At 36.5% G+C, this 25,658-nt stretch overlaps 1 protein-coding gene across 1 annotated transcript in view; it reads left to right on the plus strand.

Moving 5' to 3' along the window:
• LOC125673009 (uncharacterized) overlaps nt 1-25,658 on the plus strand; it is a 234,695-nt gene that overhangs the window by 203,309 nt on the left and 5,728 nt on the right. Inside the window, exons 11-13 of the mRNA XM_056159224.1 lie at nt 14,002-14,256; nt 14,430-14,657; nt 18,936-19,072. Of these exons, the coding sequence (XP_056015199.1) occupies nt 14,002-14,256; nt 14,430-14,657; nt 18,936-19,072 (620 nt within the window). The remainder of the gene's footprint in view (nt 1-14,001; nt 14,257-14,429; nt 14,658-18,935; nt 19,073-25,658) is intronic.

The raw sequence follows: 25,658 nt of genomic DNA on the forward strand, positions 1-25,658 counted from the left end.
TCGTTGCACTTTTACACGTACTGCAGCTGGTCACAATAATTAGGTAAATGAAATTTTCTTAAAACACAGGGATAAGAACATAAAAGGGTGATTTCAAGGTCACATTATAATATTGATTTCACCTTGGCGCATACCATGCATAAAACTAGGGGAGTAATATGATTGATTGATTGTATATTATCTAACTTCCCTCTCGAGGATTTTTATTAATATGGAGACGTCAACATTGTCCGTGAAGGTGTACATCGTTTAGACCTATGCTCGGAGCTTGCGGCCTTTGAGCAGGGAGGGATCATTATCGTGCTACACTTGCTGTGTCACGGGACCTCTGTTTTTGCGGTCTCATCATAAGGACCATCCAATTTAGTCGCCTCTTACAACAAGCAATAGGTACCGGGGAACTATTGTAACCCGGATCACCACGGGGTGAGAGAAAGAGTGTTTTGATTTGAAAAGACATTATATATGATCAGTGACGGATTTAAGGGGTGGGGGCGCAGCCGTCTCCCCCATACATGTCCAAGGCCGAGTGTAATGTCGATATCGACGGCATCGACAATATTGTGTCGATATCGTTTCGATATCAACCACATGGACTTTTGTAATTGACTGAGATTTGTGAAATAATTAATATTGAAAATTTACCACAGACTATCATGTCGATATCGACGATATTGGCAATATCAGTTCGATATCGTGTCGATATCGATAGTTGTATGGATTTTATTGTTGAAGTCAATCATCATAAATGACGCTGGGTACTTTGTTGATATCCACAAAACTGTTCCGATATTGTATCGATGTCGATCGTGTTTCGTGAATTTATTAAGGATTTTGTCCGAGGTTCATGCAGACACTCCAAACAATGTATCTATAATCATAAGCACAATTTTAAAGAAAGACAGCAGCAAAAAACTTCATAACCAACTGCTTACCAATCCTGATTCGATATCGACATGATATCGTCGATATCGACCATATCGACAGTGATAGAAACTTAATCAATTTAAAATGCTTAAACACATGCACATCTATAAAAAAGTGGCAAGGATGGTCACAAAAAAATTATAAATAGCATGGTTCGATATCGACATGATATTGTCGATATCGACAGCAAGGGATACTTTGTTAATGCAAATTACCTAAACATCTGCACAATTATCAAAATGATGCAGGCAAGGACATGCACAACTATTTGTTTTACAATCATAATTCGATATCGACACGATATACAGACAAACAATAATGAAGAAATATAGTTGGTAAAATGTCGAAACAAAATCTTGAAACGGTAACGATTCGATATCGATACGATATCATCGGTATCGACGATATCGACAGTAAGGGAAACTCATTTAGTGCAACATAGCGAAATTTATACAGAAGTGTAAAGAAATATAGTAGTTAGGACAGTCATAACGAATTGTTTAACAATATTGATTAGAAATCGATTTGATATCATCGATATCGACGATAGCGACATAACACCATGTCTTGGACAAGGCGGCCCTCAGAACCATTGCCTCATAAAGGTACACCCCAACCGCAACTCCTGGATCCGCTTCTGATGATTATGTATTGTATTCTAATGTTTATTGACCAAGAACCATGCAGTTCATATAAGACATGTGACAAGAATACATTTTAAACTATTGTAACTGCCGCGTTGACCTAGATATAGAGCGTTCGTGCCCCGCATGCGGAAGGTCGGGGTTCGAATACCAGCCACGACAGACCTAAGTCGTTAAAACGGGTAGTGAAAGTTCCATCGCTAAACGCTCGGAATCAGGTGTTAATGTCACGGGTCCTCGGAGATGACGTTATTTTTTAAACAGATGTCCCATGTCACAGTAGGGTGGCACGCTAAAGAACCTTCACTACTCAATGACCGTAAGCGCCGATCATAGCCCCAAATTTGAAGCCCTTCACCGGCCTTGGTGACGTCTTCATATGAGTGGAAAATTCTCGAGACGTTAAACAAGATACAATCAATCAACTATTGCAAATGACTACATACACTGTATGTGACAGACTCAATCTCAACAGATCCTAATCGCATCAATGCATTGGCAGACTCTCCCTTCAATGACCTTCTGATTGCCATCATGATCGCTTCCTTAGAGTGTCCTTCCTTCATTAAACATGTGACCTCATAACGCCAAAGCTCGTAAGATGTCTCACCCTTCCCATGACCAGAAAATGTTGAGATGCGTATGGGCTGTTTATAAGGCAAATGGTACTCTCCTATCTCCTTGTGTGTATGAACTGAATGCTCTGTCTTAACTGCACTCGATTCGGCTACTGGTACCTCTGCACCTACCAAGGATGACATCCATTGTATTAGATCCTCAGGTGTATCTGCCTTGGGTTTCACTTTCATAGCTGAGAGAGTCTTAACTAGTTGCTCAATCTCTTCTTTGGACATAGTGTTTGCTGGGGCTTCTGCTGTTGGGTCCTTATCCGTAGACATGGTTCGAATATGGTTTGGTAAACAACAATGTTTAACAATTTTAAGTAATATGCTATATAAAACATGAATACTATAATTTCACATAATTACTGATGTACAACCAATATACGATTATAGCATTACATGGGTGATCTATATCAAGGGAGATAACTCTATACCTGTATACATCACATATTGAATCTCCCAAGTCCTATAGACTTTAACTTCATCATAAAACTTTACAATGATTATCATTATAATATGTATTAACATTATTAATTATTGAATTAAATAAAAACCATATGGTGAGCATACCATTCTATAGGAATAGGCTCGAGTGAACAATATTTACAGATGACACCAAACTTGTCTGATCTATAAATTAATTATGATATCTACAATATCTTGTAAGTCATAAAACATACTTTTACTTTAAAATAATATCACAGTGAGACGAATCATATACATTACTATCACAGATATTTACATTATATAAGTCTCACTCTCACTGATCATTTATTCCAGGAATGTGGCAAGAAAAGGAATTTTATGCAAAATTACAGATTTAACATTTAGTAAAGGAATTATAGAATAGATTAGCATTAGTAATAAATTATTAACTTACCATTCAAGAGGAAAAATGTCGGGTCTATGTCTAATTGTCAAAATATGTCAGATCTACTGAAATCAACTCTCTTCTTCAAAAACTGAATAAAGACTGACAACAAAGAACAGAACTCTTGGAGGGAAAATCTCCAAGACCAATCCAATGACATAAGACAAACTAAAACACCAATGAAATTAAAAGACACAAGGGACATTTGGCCAAAATATAATTATATACCCCAAGCCATTACACTGGGAAAGTGACCAAATTTATATGCTTGACTGCATGTTTAAATTACATTACCTTGCCTAAGCATTGTATTCAATGAACCGATTCTTTATACGTATACCCATCATATCATACAATATACATGTATAATATGAGTCTGTCACATTATCCCCCTGGTGCGAGAATGGCGTCCGCGCCATTCCAGTTGAGAATGTAACTGAAAATATGTACATCTGAAAATGGCGTAAATAAAATAAATATTTATATACAGTTAAAACATTACTTACCTGTAATGATGCTTATGAGAGCTGTGGATGCTTCTCTGTCCATTGCTTGGAAAGTTCCGCTGGCTATCAGATTTTGTAGATATGCGGCTTTCTGCATCCATTCAGGTTTGTGTGCTACTTGCTGACTCATGACAAAGTCCTCTGTCCACTTCGGCTTCATCCGTCTTCTGCTTGATACTCTTGTTTGTGGTTGTTGAGTGTTTGGAGAGGTAGGAACGGGGTCTGAATCCTCAGCCTCAGACTGGTGGTCCTCAGTTACTGGATCATTGGGATCAAGTTCTTCTAGGACTGTCTCAGTTGAGCTGTCTTCCTTTTCTGAATCTGGACCTTGGACATCATCATCAGGTATATCGCTGATGGTCGTAGGAGCGTCCTCCTTTTCTTGGTCCTGTTGAGTCGTGGTACCGGTACCTAAAAAGAAAAATTCATCATCAGTATCCTCATCCTCTGTGGATGGAATTGACTGAATGCTTGTATCCAGCTTCCTGATCCTATTTCTTGGTGATGGAGTTGGCACAGGTGAAGGAATCTTAGTTCCAATGGGAAGAAGTAGATTCCGATGTAAAGTTTTACATCTACCTTCACCATCTTCTCGCTTCATCTTGTACACTGGTATATCTATGTTAGGTTGTTCTTTAATAATGTAGGGGTAATCCTCCCAACAGTCCGCAATATTATGCTTTCCTTCAAAAGAAACAACTTTAACAAGCAATATATCACCAACCTCCAAAGCAACTCCTCTTGTTCTTAGGTCATAGTTTGACTTCTGTCGAATATGGCTGTTTTTGATGGCAGTATTTGCAACCTCATATGCTTTTGTTAATCTCTGTCTAAGGTTGTCTACATATGTTGATGTGTCCCTTGCCTTCTCGCCATTGTCCAGTCCAAACACCAAATCAATGGGTAAATTGGGCTCTCGACCAAACATCAAGGAAAAAGGGGAATAACCCGTTGTTTCATGTTTCGTTGCATTGTATGCATGTACAAGTGGACCTATGTAGGCTTTCCAGTTAGACTTCTGGTCTTGCTGCAGAGTCCCAAGCATTGAAATAAGTGTCCTATTGAATCGCTCTGTAGTACCGTTGCCCATTGGATGGTACGGGGCTGTCCTGGATTTAGAAATTCCTGTTAATGAACAAAGTTCTTGAATAAGTTTGCTTGAAAAATTAGCTCCTTGGTCAGAATGAATTTTCTTAGGAAGTCCATAAGGGATGATAAAATGATTAAATAAGGCATCGGCAGTTGTCCTGGCAGTCTGGTTCTTGGTTGGAACTGCTACAGCAAATTTAGTGAAATGATCTGTAATAACAAGGATGTTCTGAATTCCACCTTTTGATGGCTCCAGAGTCAAAAAGTCCATGCATACAAGCTCCAGGGGTTGAGATGTGGTGATACTTACCATGGAGGCACGTTGATTGTCTGGAGTCTTGAACTTCAAACATCTCTCGCATCGGTCTATCCATATGGCAATATCATTCCTCATCCTAGGCCAATAAAACCTGTCCATCACTAAAGATATAGTTCTGTCTCTTCCTGGGTGTCCCATTCTATTGTGAAGATGGTCTAAAATCACATGTACAATATCATTTGGAACAACCACTTGGTGATGTTCAGTCTCATTTTCTGTTGATGTAACTCTTGTGAGCAAGTCATTCACAACTCTGAGTTTCCTGAAGTTCTGGTGTAGAATCTTATCAAACTCGTCGTTTAGAGTAGCTTTCTGAGGTTTTGCTCCTTTCATTACATGCTTAATCCAGGTTGAGATCTTGCTATCCTGCTGTTGTATCTCATGAAGATCCAATCGCTGGAATGGTGTAGAATCTGTTGTGGATGGCTGAATCTGTTGGCATGATGCAAGCTGTACGGGCAATGTTTCAATCAGTGGATAACCCTGCTCTAAGTTACAAATAGCCTTGACTGTATCACTGTTTATGGTCTCCGGCAGTCTAGACAAAGCATCTGCATCTGTGTTAGTCTTGCCAGGCTTGTATGAAATGGTGAATTGATATGCAGATAAAGCTGCAACCCACCTATGACCAGTGGCATCAAGCTTAGCTGAGGTAAGTATATATGTAAGCGGATTATTGTCTGTGTACACTGAGAAAGTTTGACCCATGAGGTAATCAGAAAACTTCTCAGTGACGGCCCATTTTAGAGCTAGAAACTCCAGCTTGTGTGTAGGGTAGTTTCTCTCAGACTTGGATAACCCTCTACTTGCATAGGCTATCACTCGGTTATACCCATCTTGTTTCTGATATAAAACAGCTCCAAGCCCAGTACCACAAGCATCGGTATGCAATTCAAAGGGCTTCGTGAAATCAGGGTATCCTAATATTGGTGGCGTAATCAATCTCTCTTTCAGGATCTCGAAGGCCTTTTCCTGGGCTGTGCCCCATTTCCACTTTGGAGACTGTTGTTTACTCTTTGATTTCTTTCCTGTGGCCATCACATCAATCAAAGGACGGGCGATCTTAGCAAAATTCTGAACGAATTTCCTATAATAGCCCACAAAGCCAAGAAATGATCTTACTTGCTCTGGATTAGTGGGTGTAGGCCATTGTTTAACTTTGTCTATCTTGTCCGGGTCAGCCTGAACTCCTTCCTCAGACACTATATGGCCAATATATTTTACCTTGTTCATCAAAAATGAACATTTCTTTGGCGATAGTTTAAGTCCATAACTTCGAATTCTGTCAAAGACCTGCTTGAGTCTATCTAAATGCTCATCAAAGGTTTTGGAAAAAATAATCAAATCATCCAAGTAGATAAAACAAATCTTCAAGTGCAAATCACCAAGGCACCGTTCCTGTAGTCGCTGATACGTTGCTGGCGCATTGACTAATCCAAAGCTCATCTTATTGAACTCGAAGAATCCCAATGGTCCTACAGTAAAAGCAGTTCTCTCCTTGTGATTTTCCTCGATTTCTATCTGGTGGTAACCTGACTTCATATCCAGCACCGTGAAGAATTTGTTTCCTGACAGTGAGTCCAAAATCTCATCAATACGTGGCATGGCATAATTGTCCTTTATTGTTCTAGAATTGAGTTGACGGTAGTCTATACAAAGTCTCAGTTAGCCGTCTTGCTTCTTTACTAAAACCACGTTCGACGAAAATGGAGAATGTGAAGGACGTATAACACCACTAGCTATCAACTCCTGTATATGGACTCTCACTTCTTCAATCATCGCAGGAGGAAACCTTCTGTATTTCTGTTTGAATGGTGTTTTATCATGCAAGTGTATCCGATGCTTGACCTTGTCTGTTGTACCTATATCAGTGGAACTCTTGGAAAAGATGTCTGAAAATTCACTGATCAGATCTTTGCAGCCTTTCTGTTCCTCTGATGTAACATCATTCGAGATATTGACTTTGTCCAGTATATGTTGTACGTCCGGGGAAATAGTTGCAGACTCTGGCAGCACCGTATCCAGTACGGTGACAGGTTGCAACTCGTTAAGTATGGCTTTCGGTGAAATTGACACAGTTCTAGTAGTTATGTTGCTGATTTCTACGGGTACAATGTAACCGTTGTCATAATTGTAAAGGTGTAAGGATGGTGTGATGTCTAAATCAGATGGAATGCTGGACCGCTTCGTTGCTTGTAACATGGCAAGAACTTAATGGTATGGCAGCTTCCTATCTATGTATCCATTGATCACTACACATCCGTTAGGTGGTATAATGACTCTATGTGTTTCTGCTGACTTCAGAATGCCTAGCCTGTTCTCGTTCCTCTGCAATTCTCTTTCTCTTAAGGTGATACATCTGAATGCCAAGTACCACGAGGTATGAAGATCTGCATCTTGAAGATACCTCGAGCCAAATTCCTCTCGTGTTATTTCCAAAAGGCGATTAATTATATTGGTTCCTATGAGAACAGGTACACGGGAATTGTAGTTGCTACTTGGAACAATCAGAAACAGGCAATCATTTAATGTAGTAAGTGGCATTCCGTATGGTTCTATACTAGTACAGATATATCTAAGGTAAGGCATCTGCTCGCCGTCTGCACATTCAACATGTAAAGTTTCCTGAACGGGATACATCTCAATATGAGATAAATGTTTAATATAAAAATCCTCACTTATAGTGGAGACAGTAGCACCAGTGTCTATCAAAGCTGTGCATTCAACCTTATTGATAGAAAGATTCACTTCATTTGGAATACCAACTAGCTGCTTTGTGTTGTTGGACCTTACTTTGGCATGACCAGACCCTTGGCCCCAGGATTTGGTCTGCTGGAGTTTAAATCTGCTCTCTGATGATCCAATCTAACACGGTATCCAATAGCGATGTGGCCTTTCTGGTGGCACTTGAAGCATATAACCTCATCCTGTTGAACTGCAGGTGAAGATGCCATCTCAGCTGTTGACAGTAACTCTGGATTAGGCATCCTATTAAACTGCTGCTTCCCATATCCTTTTTTCTTGCCTTTCCCTTTCTGAAAAGGCTGTCTCGGCTGAGATCCATAATGTGGATTCTGAGGATATGGTTGTCTCAACTGCATCACATGGGCAGATAGCTGATTGAGCTGTGCTTGCAACTGATCAAAACGATCATCGCTAGTTGTAGTTGCAGACTTAACAGTTGCATGTTTTTGTCTTACTGCTGGCTGATGCTCGGTCTCAACTTTTCTTATCGCCACTCTAAGTCTGTCAAAATCATAAGTCGTGTGGAAAAGATGACCCGTTATGTCTCTCAGATCCTGACGTAGTCCTTTGTAAAACATGGTTCTGAGCATTTCGTTGGCGGCAACTGGAGACACCTTTCCTTTCTTGATCGCTTTATTAATAAGATCTTCCAGCCTGACACTCCATGTGACACAATCTTCATTATCCTTTTGTCGTGCGCTATATAATTCTGCTAAGATATCCTCAGTTTCTAGTACACTACCATATATACTGTCAAACTTCAATAGTATTTCCTCTACAATCTCAACAGATCCTAATCGCATCAATGCATTGTCAGACTCTCCCTTCAGTGACCTTCTGATTGCCATCATGATCGCTTCCTTAGAATGTCCTTCCTTCATTAAACATGTGACCTCATAACGCCAAAGCTCGTAAGATGTCTCACCCTTCCCATGACCAGAAAATGTTGAGATGCGTATGGGCTGTTTATAAGGCAAATGGTACTCTCCTATCTCCTTATGTGTATGAACTGAATGCTCTGTCTTAACTGCACTCGATTCGGCTACTGGTACCTCTGCACCTACCAAGGATGACATCCATTGTATTAGATCCTCAGGTGTATCTGCCTTGGGTTTCACTTTCATAGCTGAGAGAGTCTTAACTAGTTGCTCAATCTCTTCTTTGGACATAGTGTTTGTTGGGGCTTCTGCTGTTGGGTCCTTATCCGTAGACATGGTTCGAATATGGTTTGGTAAACAACAAAGTAAAACAATTGCACAAAATAATATGTACATACAAATAAATGAAAATGACTAAAGGGGGGTAGTCATTGATTGGACTATGATAAACACAGGGCAATAAATTTGGATAATTTTCTTAGGAAGGTAGTTCTTATGAACCAAAGAAATTCAGGGGAAAAGCTAATCTACACTAAACAATTAATTTCAGGATATAAACTTCTTACAAAACTTGAATACCTAAGGTCAAAGTGAAAGTAGATGTGCACTTCCGGTATAGTAATATATTCTGTAGGTTTAAACGCAATAATATGCAATAATTATCAACAAAATTTACAACTCAAGTCAGCGAAATACACAAATAATATTTTTGTTTAAATTCTGACTATATGATAGAATGCGGAGACCCTGCAAGAAAGTGACTATCCCACTCACTGTAATATTCCAATGTTTACATCTATAAAATGAAGACAAACAACTTCGATAAACTAACTCGAGATATCAGCTGATAGCTGCTTACCTGTTTCAACACTTTTATTTAAGAATTTACCTGCAAATCCGCGATATATGTAAACTGGATTTAGATCAGAAAATATACTGATAAATTACTTTTTAATAAATAAAGAACACACAAACACAACGACTAAATAAAGCTGAAATGTAAATGAAATTAGAAAAAATGAACAAACGCGTGTTTACAATTGAAACTTCCGGTATTCTCAATGATCGGAATATCGAGTTCGATCGGAAATCGAAAATGACTGAAAGAAACCGAACACGATGAATTTAACGGGGAAAAAATCCGGAAACCTATCGATTTCGTGAAAACCAGAAAAGGGAATATAAATATGCAAATTTGAAATGAAATCAAATGATGATACTGAGATAGACTTCAAGGGATTATAAATGTGCTACTTAATTAAAATAACAAATCAAACCAATGAAACAACCAAGAATAATTTTCTGGCCAACAACTTCAACCAACCAACTTTAAATACACACCAATACTGTAATATAAATCACTGTCTGGTCTGTCTTACTGTCCTGTATCAGTCAATAGAGTTTAGTTACTATTCACAATGTTATATGTATTAGTATGATATATAAACCTGCAATAGGGACGGGTAGGGATATAGTGCAGAAAGGAACACTTTTACTCTGCGCTCTCTGACCACCTACTAGTAATATAGATTCTCTACTAATTACAATAACATTACGTTTCTAAAGTAAACAACTCTGCAACCTAACTAATCTAACAGCTAGTGTATGGGTACCCAAAAAACAGACAATTTTGATTCTGCAGATCTACATCAAAATTACACAATGGAAAAAGAAAAAAAAAAACAACTCACCGATCAGCTGATCTTTAGTTCTACTAATCCATATTGGATACTATGTACATATATAAAGCACAATAATCACAAATTAAATGATTAGTTTCACTTGAGCTCACTCAGGCCGCTCCGGGGTACCCCACTCCGGAACCGGTTGTCTGTAGATGGATCCAAATGTTTATAGAACGACATGTCAAATTTGCACCTCTTCTTCAGAATCGTCTTGTCCCTACGTGGGCGCCAATTTGTAACAGGTTTCTCTTTCCCTTAAGTAATAACAGGAACACCTGTTTGGGTTCTCGACAAGACGTTTATTCAGGAGTTACCAATGCACAAATTGTCCAATGATGAAACCCTATAACAACAATGTTTAACAATTTTAAGTAATATGCTATATAAAACATGAATACTATAATTTCACATAATTACTGATGTACAACCAATATACGATTATAGCATTACATGGGTGATCTATATCAAGGGAGATAACTCTATACCTGTATACATCACATATTAAATCTCCCAAGTCCTATATACTTTAACTTCATCATAAAACTTTACAATAATTATCATTATAATATGTATTAACATTATTAATTATTGAATTAAATAAAAACCATATGGTGAGCATACCATTCTATGGGAATAGGCTCGAGTGAACAATATTTACAGATGACACCAAACTGGTCTGATCTATAAATTAATTATGATATCTACAATATCTTGTAAGTCATAAAACATACTTTTACTTTAAAATAATATCACAGTGAGACGAATCATATACATTACTATCACAGATATTTACATTATATAAGTCTCACTCTCACTGATCATTACTCCAGGAATGTGGCAACAAAAGGAATTTTATGCAAAATTACAGATTTAACATTTAGTAAAGGAATTATAGAATAGATTAGCATTAGTAATAAATTATTAACTTACCATTCAAGAGGAAAAATGTCGGGTCTATGTCTAATTGTCAAAATATGTCAGATCTACTGAAATCAACTCTCTTCTTCAAAAACTGAATAAAGACTGACAACAAAGAACAGAACTCTTGGAGGGAAAATCTCCAAGACCAATCCAATGACATAAGACAAACTAAAACACCAATGAAATTAAAAGACACAAGGGACATTTGGCCAAAATATAATTATATACCCCAAGCCATTACACTGGGAAAGTGACCAAATTTATATGCTTGACTGCATGTTTAAATTACATTACCTTGCCTAAGCATTGTATTCAATGAACCGATTCTTTATACGTATACCCATCATATCATACAATATACATGTATAATATGAGTCTGTCACATGTACAATACACTGGAATTATCATCTTACTACTATATATACTTCACATAACAATATATATACATATGTACATGTATGAAGAGACAAATCTGCAAATTTTCCGTCTCACCATTTCCCAGCGATATTGAGTGTTCCAGTGAATGTACATGCCCTGTAAAGGGTTTATGGGGTGTACACCATAAAGTGTACACCTTTGCTCTTGATTACGGAATGATGTAGACATTGTGCTCGGTATAGACAAATCAAACGTCCCTTAGTATTTTAAAAGTGGAAGTACACGTGCATTGGTAATACAAATATGTGTTCTATTAACTCAGGGTGGGGGGGGGGGGTATTGTGTACCCCTATATCTATATGTAGACTGACATAACTATTCATTTTATTTCAAGCTCGAAGGACCGTCATGGAGTTACGATAATTTTTTTTAACGTAACTTAAGTTAAGGTATTTGATATAACGGATAATGATCGTAAATTAAGGTTATGATGAAATAAACTTGCGAAGTTGAGTAAAACTCATCCCTGATCCCACCTCTGGTGTGTCCAGGGGTCGGTGTTTGTCCAACTATCTATTTTGTAGTGCTTATAGTAGTTATGATGTTCATCACTGTTCATTTTCTTCACCATTCAAACAATAGGGATCTAGTTATCATATTTTATGGAATATTTCACCGCAAATTGCAAGCGATGCAGCTGGTAAAAAAGGAAAATCAAAATGGCGGCATGATATACTTTGTTAATGGTTTGTGTACAGAAAGACATTTTTATTATATATATTCGAAACGTCGAGTGCTTGTGGTACATTTAAAAAGAACACTGTGAATCTGTGATTGTTCTCGGGAAGATTTAAACACCACTGTAAATCGAGATGGTTAACTCGGACGCGATTGGTAATACGGATGCAGTTATGCAGAATTGGTTTCATGTTGTATATTTTGTTATAACTTACTACCACCCGTACGCGTAATTAAACAGAATCACAACATGACATTGTAATATCCCAGTGTCAACCATACATCAGCATCCTGTTTCAAACCAGTGTTATCATAACGTAGAAATGATAGATTGTATGACAGCGAGTTGTACACAATATCATTGTTTTAGATAAAAATAACAATATACTAAAAATATATATTTGTAATAACAAAAATGTGTTGATTCAAGCGGCAAAGAACGACCGCAAATATTTGGTTACATTTCAATGACTGCATGAAATTTCAATTTTAAAAGAGCACAGGTATCAATGATGCAGACCGTGTGCATGTATAGGCTACGCTCAAAACACTCATCCTTACACAACCCCTGTCTCAATATAGGCTACACTCACAACACACACTCTTACATAACCCCTGTCTAAATACAGACTACACTCACCACATGCACGCTTACATAACATCTGTTTCAATATAGACTGCTCTAACAGTATGTACTCTGATAAAGCTCCCATAACAAGGAATATGCATGTCTATACATTTGATACTAAACTTCAAATTATTGAATTTTATCTAAAATATAAAACCTGCTGGATTTTTGTATATGATAAGAATTTATCAAATCAAAGTAACCAAACACTTTTCACTGTGGTTTGCTACCACTGAACAAATTGTAAATGATGGTTGGTTTAAATTTCAGTTTTAAACGATGTGGCGTTTAAACTGCTCTGCGTTAAGGCATGGTGTACGTTTAGTTGCTTTTGCCATTGCCATTAAACTTTCTTACCCCCTTAACTTAATTAAATACATACAGTCATAAGTAATATGTTCCCATTTTTAAAATTGCGCTAATCATGATAATAAACATTGATTCCTGTGAGAAAAAAACATTTTCTAATGATGTAAAAGATATTGATTCTTTTCGAGTAATTGAACATAGGTCACCATTTCATATACGTAAACAAAATATATCTGTGTGATATATCTAACGTAACTCTTATTTAACAATGACACTTCACACGTTGAATCTTATTATAATCAAATTAATAAAACGTGAAGTGAGGTACATGAATTCATGGAATTCTCCGAGGGATTTAGAATAACTAAATATATGTAATGTTTCTTGTGGTTTGCATTTACATTTATATAAAAACTATTTAAATTTATAATTATTTCTTTCTTTGTCTCATTCTACCCAATATCTATCAACTGTTATATGTAGGTTCGTCAGTGCATATATCTCTCTTTTGTGACAATTTGATTAAAATCCATAAACAGAGTGGTTGACCTTGACCACTCACACATATCACCTCCTTTTAGGATGTAATTCCTCCTTAAAATCACAGTGAAATTACCATTCTGTGTAAAAAAATAAATGATTGTTCAATTTTACCTTGGGTCGGTTATGGAATGAACTATCAATTGATCACAGGGTATCATTAGAAATGGGATTTTGTACCTTCATGTTGTTTTATTCAGTAAACGTTCCTGAGGAGGTAATAAAATGGGACATTGGTGCAAGACGGAGATATGTAAAAAGTAGTAAAGAACAAGGACGAAAGAAACTGTACTGTGCTAGAGGTATGCTTGTTGGATGCGCAGGCGCAGGAAAAACAACACTTCTTAGAAAGATGCAGAACAGAGAGACACCAGATGAAGACCGACCCACGGAGACAACTGTGGGTCTGGAGGTCCATGAGGATTTGTTTGAAATAGAATCTGGCACACTGAAAAGTAGGCTGTTGTTTTTCTTTTAATTTGTAAGGATTGAAATAAGAATTTCTCTACAAATATGTTGTTTTTCATTACATTATTTGTATCGGTACACGGTGTTCCGAAATGTATCGTTTGGAAAGTATCTATTAGTATACCTTGAATACACTCATTCAATGAAACTTGTATTTCAGATTACAAAGGAAACTCTTCAGTATTCCACAGTGATAAACAGCTGATAAGCATGACAGATTTTGCGGGACAAGTGGCGTACTATGCCTGTCATCAGGTTTACCTGTCCAGAAGAGCGTTCTATATGTTAGTCGTTGACATGTCCAAAAATCTGGAAGAGAAAGTTCACGAGCACAACAAGGATCGTCACGACCCAATTGGATCCTTATTTCACAACTGGACCTATGATGGTACTTCTTTATATCACGCATTGAACGAAAACTCTCAAATCAAGTTGACTGGTTTTTTTAGTTTGCAGTTGAGTTGTACATGTACAGTGTGGTATATGCTTTCTGTTCACAATTTTGTTCATAGTTTTGGGTCAATATTCCTCTACTGGACAGATCTGGGTACTCCTTCATATCGCACTTTGAAAACAAAAATCAGTTACTTTGGTTAGTTTTAATATTTGCCATTGGGATTTAACAGCCTTCCCTGTTCGCCCACAGTGTGCAACATTTCAGAATCATTTCATTAAATGCTTTCAAAACTTTCAGAATGCCATCTGGTATAAAATGTTGAGTCCCTGCTTCATTTTTGTTTAAGTTGAATGTCACATGCCATGAGTGGTCATGGAGGGTTTTTTTTCACAAAGATATGTTTACAAAATTCTTTATTCATTTTTTGTATTTCAATGAAACGATATGTTTCCAAGTTACGTTTTTGCCCTACTGCCGTAAACTCAGGAGACCTATTGCAACTCCGTTTCTTTTCTACAACTGTACATGTGTAAAACAAAAACTAAATGCAAAGTGATGTAGAGCAGTCGGACTTCTACCAAACTTGTTAATTTCATGATCTCCTTTGAGCGTACACAGTGTGATAAAAGGGTACTATATAAATATGGTATTATTATTATCTCCAGGGGAGAGGTTTTGTCTCGGTTTAGTGAATAAAATATTTATGTGTAAAATATCTTTATTACTTTTGAGACTAAATTGAAAGTAAATGGATGTTTACAATGAGCAGATAGCCCTTTACCAAAATTGTAATTTTCTTGGTCCCAGGGATAGAAATTCTGGTCACAGGGTGGGACCAAATATATGGTTTAAAGCACCTTTGGGACATAGGGTTTTAAGTTTTAGGACTCCTGCACCATGGGATCTTCGGGACGGGGCAAAATTTGACAAATGTTCAAACATTTTCTCTGCAACATGGGCAATCTATGTGTAAAAAAAACTAAATGCATAGTAATTTAAAGTAGGAAGGCCTCTACCATAACGGTAAATGTTATGATCCCGGGGTAGAGGTTCTGACTTTAAGGTGGGACCAAACTTGATATATAGTATTCCACTTCCAATATTTCATAGCAATATTCCATTATCATCAGTATATGGTGTTTATATCCTTCAACTGATTCGACACGCAAGAGGTTGTTCTTGGTATGATCAGTTTTTAAATTGAGGCAGATTACTGGCATTCACGGATCACTGGATGTGGGATGAGCTTATCCATGGTCGTTGTTATTTACTCGGATTCTACCCGACAAATGATCTTGTCACCTGATCACATCCCCGGTGTGTCAGGGATCTGTGTTTGCCCAACTATATATTTTATTTTACTGATAGGACTTTTGAGATTACCATTGTTCGTTATCTTCAACCTTCATCGGGCTGCTGTTTATACTTTTCATATACACAGGAAGTGTCTCAGGTTATCACATTGTTTTCTATAAACAACGATTTATAAATACATATGATGAATATTTTTTAGGACATTACCTATCAGAGATTTGCGATTTTTTTAAATTTTAGATTTAATATTCATAGAGCCCTGTATATTACATGTATAAATATATACTGTCTATTTACAATTCAATAACTGCCAACTATGTTCCATGTAGAGAAGGTTTACAGGACCCCGGACTTGGCGGACGACGCAGTTTAATATTAGTTTCCTCCTTGTTCCATTTGACTGCCCGAGAAACCTCTCTCATCTGATATCCATATTGATGGCGCGGATTACGCTCTATGTAGCTGCTGTCCTGCCATATTCCGCGATGGCACATGTTCCAAAACTTCTTGCCTATGGTTTTTCTGTTTTTAGCCGGTCTACGGTTTTCTGCCAGACAGGGTTGGATAAACATGCCGGGCAGTCGTGATGTTCGGGGACGGGAGGAATAAGTACATCAAGTAACGTAGGTGTGTCTGGAGTTTATTCTCCCCTCTCTACTTCCGGGTGTGTAGCCCAGTTCCATCCGTTATATACAAATAACACCAATATCGCCGTTGATACTTTCAGAAATATTTTGGAGGTCATTATCCTTCGATGAGGAAATCGGAGATTGTTCAACTAGTTGTAATTTTTATACGTCCGTATCATGGCATTGCTCTGTCCGTGCGGCTGACTGGCTGGCAGACTGGCTGGTTGACTGTCCGTTCGTCCGAGGTCATGTTTGCCGGACGTTTTCAGTATCTGAAATTTGGTCACAATATCTCCCTCAAGAATTGTAAGAGTGAGTTTGCGATTTAGTTGGATTGATTCATAGTTGAGGACAATATGGAGATCAAACAGTTTATCGGAGTTTTTTTTCCGTTACAGATACACATATTGCCCTGAAATTTACACATACGCATCCTCTCAGAGAAATACAAGTTCAGTTTGTATTTCAGCTGGATTGACTCGTCCGTCTGTGATCTACATTAGGACTAAAAGTAGGTCAAACAGTTTTCCGGGCTTTTTCCATTACGGACACAGATATTGCGTTGATATTTAATCACCAGCTCCCTCGCAGTTCAGTTTACATTTCAGTTGGATTAGTGTTTCCTTTACCTACTTTTCGCTAAAATAGGCCACACAGTTTTCCAAACTTGTTTTCATTATAAATACAGATATTGTTCTCATATTTAGCCAGAGGCTTTCTCATGGAGAAATATAAGTTCAGTTTGTAATTCAGCTGCGTTGGTTCATTATGACCTACCTTTGGGCTAAAAATAGATCAACCAATTTCCCAGTGTGATATTTAGCCAAATGCTTCCTATCGGAGGAATACAATGTAATAGTTCAGTTTGGATTTCAGCTAGATTGGTCCATCCTTGACCTACTGTTGAGCTAAAATAGGTCAAAAAGTTGCCGGGACTTTTCTCATTATGGATATTGATATTTCTTTAATATTTAGTCAAAGACTTCCTATCGAAGGGATACAAGTGCAGTTAGCATTTCAGCTCGATTGGTGCATTGTGATCTACTTTTGGGGTAGGCTAGGTTAAACAGTTTTCCAGAATTTTTTTTCAGTATGGTTACAAGTATTACTATGAAATAGTATCAGAATTTCACTCTCAGTGAAATACATAATCAGTTTACATTTCAACTTAATTGGTGCACCAAGACCTACTTTAGGGCTAAAATTAGATCAAATAGTTTCCTGGACGTATCATCAGAAACAGATAGTGCACTGACATTTTGTAACAACCTCCCTCTCAGAGAAATACATAATCAGTTCACATATCAGATGAACTGGTGCACCGTGGCCAAATTTAAGGCTTTTTTATTCAGAATATGTATTGTATCAATTCAGAGTGCACAATATGATTCCAGGTTAATTTTCATTGTCCAGCGGGAGTATATTGTACTGTTAGCGGTATACTTGTTCCATGGTGTCACTAATCGTTTTCTAATTATGTAATTATTCAGCAATTATAATTAAATGTAATTAGGCACTGTACATTTAGATGAAAATTACTTCTGTTTGATAATATCAAGAAGCTATCAAGTTAATCTTAGGCAATTGTTTTGAAATTGGAATTACGAAAATTACTGTGGTGGACGAGTCAACAGGGTGGGGCCAAAATGGTCATTGGTCAAAGGTACATATATGAGAAACTGATCATTTGTAACTCCTTGTTGATAACTACCATCTAAATCTTTTCAAATCTGGTATGAAGCATCTTAGGGACATATTTTGTACATTTTAGGACTCATGTACCACCGAGACCTGAGGGGCGGATAAAAAAAACACAATTTGATCAATTTGAACAAATTCTCTCTAAAATCTGATATATTTAATGCAAAGTAAATGCATAGTGAATTAGAGAAGGAAGACATTTACCAAATTGTAGATAGCATGACCTCTTGTGTATAAGCAGTTTCCAGATATTTAAGTTTTAAGGAGACATCTCGTTTGATACATTCGCTGAATATTATAATTTGGTTTAGATTTTCAGAATAAAATTTTTTTAGATTCCGTAGCCCTTGGGACCAATGATGCTTTTAGTACTTTGGCGACCAGTTAGGCCTGTGGACCTCTTGTCTGTATTGCAATGATACATCATGTCTCCAAGTTCCGGTTTGATTGATCAGTGTTTGTTATCTTGACATATTTCCGTGTATATTAACCACGACATAGACGTGGTTAGTGTAGTAGTGTTATATGATCATCGAAAATATCAATGCTTGGCTTTGCATATCCATTGTTTGAAAAAAATGATTTAGTGGTCAAACATTAAAATTTTCAATATTTTTCTTTTTAGACTACAACGTATTTTGGCTTCAGTGCATAAAAACTTACTGCGATGTCGGAAAAAGGCGAATCCGTGGTAGAGAAACAGAGAGAGAGAATGATGTTCCAGTGATTCTCATCGCTTCACACAAAGATGAGGCTGATTCGGTAACTTAACAGATAATACATCATTATATTGTTTTAGCAATGTTTTTGTGATACCCATCGCTTCACACAAAGATGAGACTGGTTCGGTAACTTAACAGATAATACATCATTATATTGTTTTATTAATGGCCTGATCTTTATTTTTATCAAGTGTTGAAAGTTCCAGTTAAGGTAAATCGTAAATTAATGATATGTATGTGCATTTATAAAGGTTTTCTAATAAATTCGTAGACAATGCGTTCTTAATAAAAAAAAAAAAACTTGAATGAGTCCGAAATGTTCAGCAAGTTCTATTTCATTTCGTTATCTTTTTACACAATACAACTTCGCATTGGGTCAAATATTGTCTGACGTGTTTCATACCGATTGTTAAGCCGTTCTTGGCACACTGATTTGACTGCGGATAACTCCGTTTACCTGATCAGGATATGGGGCTCACGGCGGGTGTGACCGGTCAACAGGGGATGCTTACTCCTCCTAGGCACCTGATCCCACCTCTGGTGTGTTCAGGGGTCCGTGTTTGCCCAAGTATTTGTTTTGTATTGCTTGTAGGAGTTATGAGATTGATCACTGTTCGTTATCTTCACCTTGCATACATACATATATAATTAGAATGTTATTATACTAAAACACGCACAATGTTTGGTCATATGGCATACACACCCCTACCCCCACCCTCAACCCATAAAAACAACAATAAAAAACAAAACAACAATCAAGATTGTGTTCGAAAATACTGGAGTAAAATTTAAAGAATGAATTAAATCAAAGACATTAATTTTGTATCACTGTCTATTGTAATTCATTTTAAAATTTCAAGACAAGTCAGTTTTGATAGTTGTCAGAAAATTTGAAATACGATAATGACAACTTTTCATATGGTGCACTTTGGAGTAGTTCAGTTTAGTGTAAACGAAATAGCTGCTGATAGCAGTAGAAAAAGCTATTTCAATGCAATCCTTAGAACAAAATCTCCTCTCAAGATTGCCTGTTTAGTTGGGTGTTCGGAAAGTATCGCCCATTACTAATGCAATCTAATTAGAATTAGATCCTTTTATCAATTCGCGTTTATCGCTACACAAGTGTAGCGATATACGTAAACGGGTCAAGGGGTCTTATTTGAACTGTTCAAATCTAATTAGAATTAGATCCTTTTATCAATTCGCGTTTATCGCTACACAAGTGTAGCGATATACGTAAACGGGTCAAGGGGTCTTATTTGAACTGTTCAAATCAAAACAACCGAAGGTAGGGTAGGGTAGGGCCATATTAGGATATCAACATTTTAGCTCTGATCGTCCGTTGTCCGTCGTCTATCTACTCGACCGTCTGTAAACTTTTCATACTTTCAACATCTTCTCAAGTACACACTTAGTCAATTCCAACCAAATTTAATACAAATCATCCTTGGGTGAATGAGATTCAAGTTGCTTCAATAGAAGGGATATGCCCCCTTCAAAGAGGAGATGCTTTCCCAAAATGTGAAAATAGGGTGGGGTCATTTAAAATCTTCTCAAGAACCACTGAGTCGGAAAAGCTGAAATGTACATGAAAGCTTCTTGTCATAGTTGAGATTCAAGTTTGCTAAGTTCGCGAGTCTTGGGTGTAGAAAGGGGCCATATTATAGGATCAAAATTTATATACAATTATATATATAACACCTTTGAAAATGTTCTTTTCAAGAACAACTGAGCTAGGAAAGTACAAATTTACTTGAAAGCTTTCTGACGTAGTGCAGATTCAAGTTTGGGAAAACCATGACACCCGGGGGTACGAAGGGACCACAATAGGGAATCAAAGTTTTACGTATAAATATATAGAGAACATCTTTAAAATTTTCTTCCCAAGAACCGTTGGGTCAGGAAATTAGACATTTACATGACAACTTCCTGACATAGTGCAGGTTTAAGTTTGTTAAAGCCATGCCCTTGGGGGTAGTATGAGGCTGCAATAAGGAATCAAAGTTTTACATACAAATATATAGGGAACATATTTTAAAATTTTCTTCTCAAGTACCACTGGGCTAAGAAAGTACACATTTACATGAGAGGTTCCTGACATAGTGCAAATCTAATTTTCCTAAAATCATGGACCCGGAGTAGGATGGGGCCATAATCGGGAATCAAAGTTTACAAATAGATACATGTTTCATATCTGTTGTTGGGCGGTTCTTAATATACTGATGCTGACTGTAGATTTGCCTGATGGCGATGCGGTGTTCATGGCAGGTGTGACCGGTCTACATGGGATGTTCATTCCTCTATTATTAGGCATCTGATCCCACCTCTGGTATATCCAGGGGGTCCATGTTTACCCAGCTCTTAAATTAATTGTGTGGTCCGGGTAGGAGTTGTGGGATTGATAATTATTCATTATCTTCAGCTTTTTATTACATCAGAAATACAATGTATCTTTTAACTGTGGAAATTGAAGGAAAACTCCAATCCATTCTGTGTCAGCAACGGTCTCAGAAGCCTTGTTGCGTGATTGGTCAGATAGCAGTTGTTTCAAACATGAGAACTTTTAAACCTTCTCATTTATAATGATTTGCATTTACCTGAATGGATTATCCTTACAAATTAAATACATATATATCATTAATAGAGGTCAATCTGTGTTTTGTACACTTTATGTTAAGTGTGATTGCGTGTGAGGTTTTTTTTCTTTCTTTTCTTTATTTATATTCTTTCAGGGGGTGCTTTCTTAACAGTGTTCAAATCGACCAATTATGTATATTTATTTTTTATGTATCTATTTTTGTAATTTTTATAGAAGTTTTGATATTGATCTCTATTCTGTATATTTATCTTTCATATACACCTTTATAACACCAAACTGAAATATATGTCAATAAAAATCGAGGCAACTCTTCAATGCAAATATAGTGAGATGGGGAATTTACAGCTACTTCATCTTGTACAATTCATTGATTCATCATTGAAATGGCATTGGGGCGGAGCGGGTTTCTTTGACAATGTAATTGTTCCGTTAATCTTATATGCAGATTCAATTGGCTGCGCCCCCTTTTTATGAAACGAACTTACCTATAAAGCAATTCAATAGAAACAAAATGACAATTATAATCAACCTACATTCGTGATTAAAAAAAGAAAGTACATAAAAGTATAAAGTAATTAAATTGATTAAAATTGGTCTTTCGAATAATATCATCTTACATAGCTTAATTACATGTACATGTATAAAATGTTATAAAAAGTCAGCAGATAATGACAAGGCGTCAAATCTCAACAATTGAAGCGACCAATTACGAATAATCGTTGTTAAAGATGCTAAACAACTTTTTGAATCATCCGTTCATTACTTTTCTCATTAACATATTCTATAAACTTTAATTTCGCAAGGCTGGAAATGTTCAACAGCGTTAGAAGAAACATTTATCTCGTACGAAACATGACTACATAATTACGCTTTGTTCATGTACCGGTACATACATGTACAGATGCATTGTATTTCTCACGACATTACATGTGTAACTCACGATGCGTTGATAGAATTACAACAACAGCGTAAATCCTTGTTAAAAGTTCGTGTTTATATTTCATTCAAATAGTATAAATTGAAATGCCCTGTAACAAACAGAAAGCCGCATATCAAAATGACATGAAAATGTACCTCACGTCAAATACATATATACATTTTATACATGTTATATATACATATATTGTATCATTTGAAACTTAGCATAAAGTTATATCAAATGATATTCAAGCACTTTAATCACACTTTTATAAAAATGATCCACCGAACTTATTTATATTTAATAAGTGAGAAAAATAAGATTAAAAACAAAATATTTATATTATTGCTTTAGTTGACTTTTATATTGCTTAAACAGTCTAAATAGTATAACTTACCAAAGTTATGGACTTTAGGCTTGATCTTTATCAAAAGTAAAGCTGTAAACTACATTTCAAAGCTTCTTTGGTGCAACTGCAATAAAAATTAAACATGCACTTTATTAGATATTAGCAATATAATTAAGAGCGCGAACTGCGATGCTATTGCTTCCATAAAAACAAAGAAAAACCAGACATACCACGATGGCAAAATAGCTCCAACTATAACTAAAACTCAAACGTCTGTACACTTCAAACCCACTGGACAATATGAAAAAATCCAACCCTGGTCTCAAGTCACATGACTATAAGAGGCGCCAAACGCTCACCAAACTTTTGGCGGGAAAATACTAATTACATCAAATTGGAAATTAAATAAAATCAAAGCTGCTTGCCATTGTTTTGGCATAAGTTTCTAGTAGAACTTTATTATACAATCTTATCAATTGCAAATTCAATTCTTTTTAATCATAAAACTTAAAAGTTATTTACAAAATTTTCACACGGCTACACATGTATTTTTATTTATTTGTTTTGGGGAGTGTTCACAAAAATGTATGGTTGTAGCTTTTTATGCATTTAAGTGATATTGGCACTGCAAAATTTATTCATCGCTGACAAATAAATATCTCGTTTCATACCTAATTATGAAATAAGTACGATGTAGGGAAAATATCAAAGATAATCAGAATAAATCGTTCATCGTGCATTCGCCGTGCGTTCAGCGCTCGCCCACCTTTCATTTTGCGCTGGCGTTTGCACTCAGCTCGTGATTTGCATTCGCTCACCATTCAGCGTTCATCAACCATTTACCAAGTTGCGTTCAAGGTTCACACATAATTCGCTCAACGTTCGCTTTGCATTCGTTCACCGTACGTTCCTTCACTGTTCATCCGCAATAGAAAAGGGAGTGTACCATCTGTCGGTAGTGTATAATCAAGTTTGTGCAAATCGTAGCTCCTCTGGGCCTCAATAGGGGACTAAATCTTTACATCATGATGTTTGAGGAAAACCTTTAAAAATGTTGATGACTTGCTAGTCAGTGATCAGTCATTGTTAATAAACAAGGATCCCATGCACTACAGATGGAAGTTCGAGGGAGGGGACCGTTAGGATGGGGTCTCAATGAGGAGATACAAAGTTGACATTGAAATACATATAATCTTTGAAATTTTCATATTAATACTCACTATCTATGTTAAAAAGTACCAAGACCACACTAAATCGTATCATTAAGCAGACCTTCCCAACTTACATGAATTCAAGTTGTTTTTATTGACCCTGAGGATAAGGTGAAGATAAAATCTAGTACTAAATTTGCATACTACATTGATATAAAAGGGGGGTCTTAGACTCATTCATAAATCTCCTCCTTCAGAAAGCAAGGACCTGCTAGTAATTCTGATATTGAAGCATCCCAATCTGCGTGTATTCAAGTTTAGTTAGGCCATAATCTCATGGGGTTGTGTTGGAGTTATGATTTGAGGGCAATATTTGTTATGGGATTTAAAAGGATAAATATCAGTTTAAAATATTCTGAGTAACAACACGGTAAATTTACTCACATTAGGTTCGCGGTCCATGTTCCTCTTGTTACATCCCTGAAGTTTGTGGTCCATGTGCCTCTTGTTACATTCCTGATGTCACACTACCAGATAAGCATATTCTAACGTCATTTAGAGCGTTCACGTTATAACCAGGAGGTGCATGTTTTTCCCGACCCTTACGCTGAGTGCAACATACGACAGTTAAACAAGTAGTGAATGTTCTGTCAACAAGGGCCTGACATTGTAAGTAAAACGGAAGGATCTGACTTTGAAACAGAGGGCCCGTATTACTATAGGGTTGTCATGATGGAGAAGCATTCACTGTTACTCTCGTAAGCGCCATCCTTAGGTCAAAGTCACCTTACCCTAGATGTGTTTCTACACGTGTAAATTGAAATATTGAATGAGATGTAAAACAAACAAATGAGCAAAGAAGAATTTTTCGGACATACGTGTGAAACAAAATCAGAAGACTTACATAACGACATGTTAGGCTGCAAATGGTGGTCGATTTAACGATTTTTTTAACAAAATATTTTCCCTAATTAACAGAAAAATAATTTGTCTGCTATCGAACGAGGTGTATTTCTTTACTTAGTATACATTATAGCTATTTAAATGCATAAAGAGAACATTGAAAAAGATAGTAAATTATTATTATTATAATTTGATAATTGGAGAAATGTAAGAATGTAACATAATGCATACTGTAGCAGCCCTGGTCAGTTTATCAATGAATTTCAAAGACTGATGATGAAGCGTTGTCGTTTATTCATCAACGTAAGAACTGAAACATACAAATGATGCATAATGTATACACATTGTTATGAGACAAAATAAAGTGACAAATCATTACACTTGACTAGTAAAGTTATGAACACTTAGAATAATATTGACTAGAAAAATGACATTCACATTCAATTAATTAACATGACTTAGAAAAAACTGCATATTTTCATACTAAATTCTTCAAGTACATTTACGCTTCAACTCGTGCATAAATTGGACAATGGGAGATAACTCTAATTTGTAAACAATCCAAATTATCTGCATAGGCTTGATGCTCAATACTTCAGTATTTGTGTATTATAATATGTTCATTAATTAGTTAGATCATAGTAAAACGTTTGCAAAATAGATGCACAAAGGTATATGACTAAGTACAGCAAATTTCATGCACGA

The sequence above is a fragment of the Ostrea edulis genome, chromosome 3, assembly GCF_947568905.1.
Source record: "Ostrea edulis chromosome 3, xbOstEdul1.1, whole genome shotgun sequence".
NCBI lineage: Eukaryota > Metazoa > Mollusca > Bivalvia > Ostreida > Ostreidae > Ostrea > Ostrea edulis.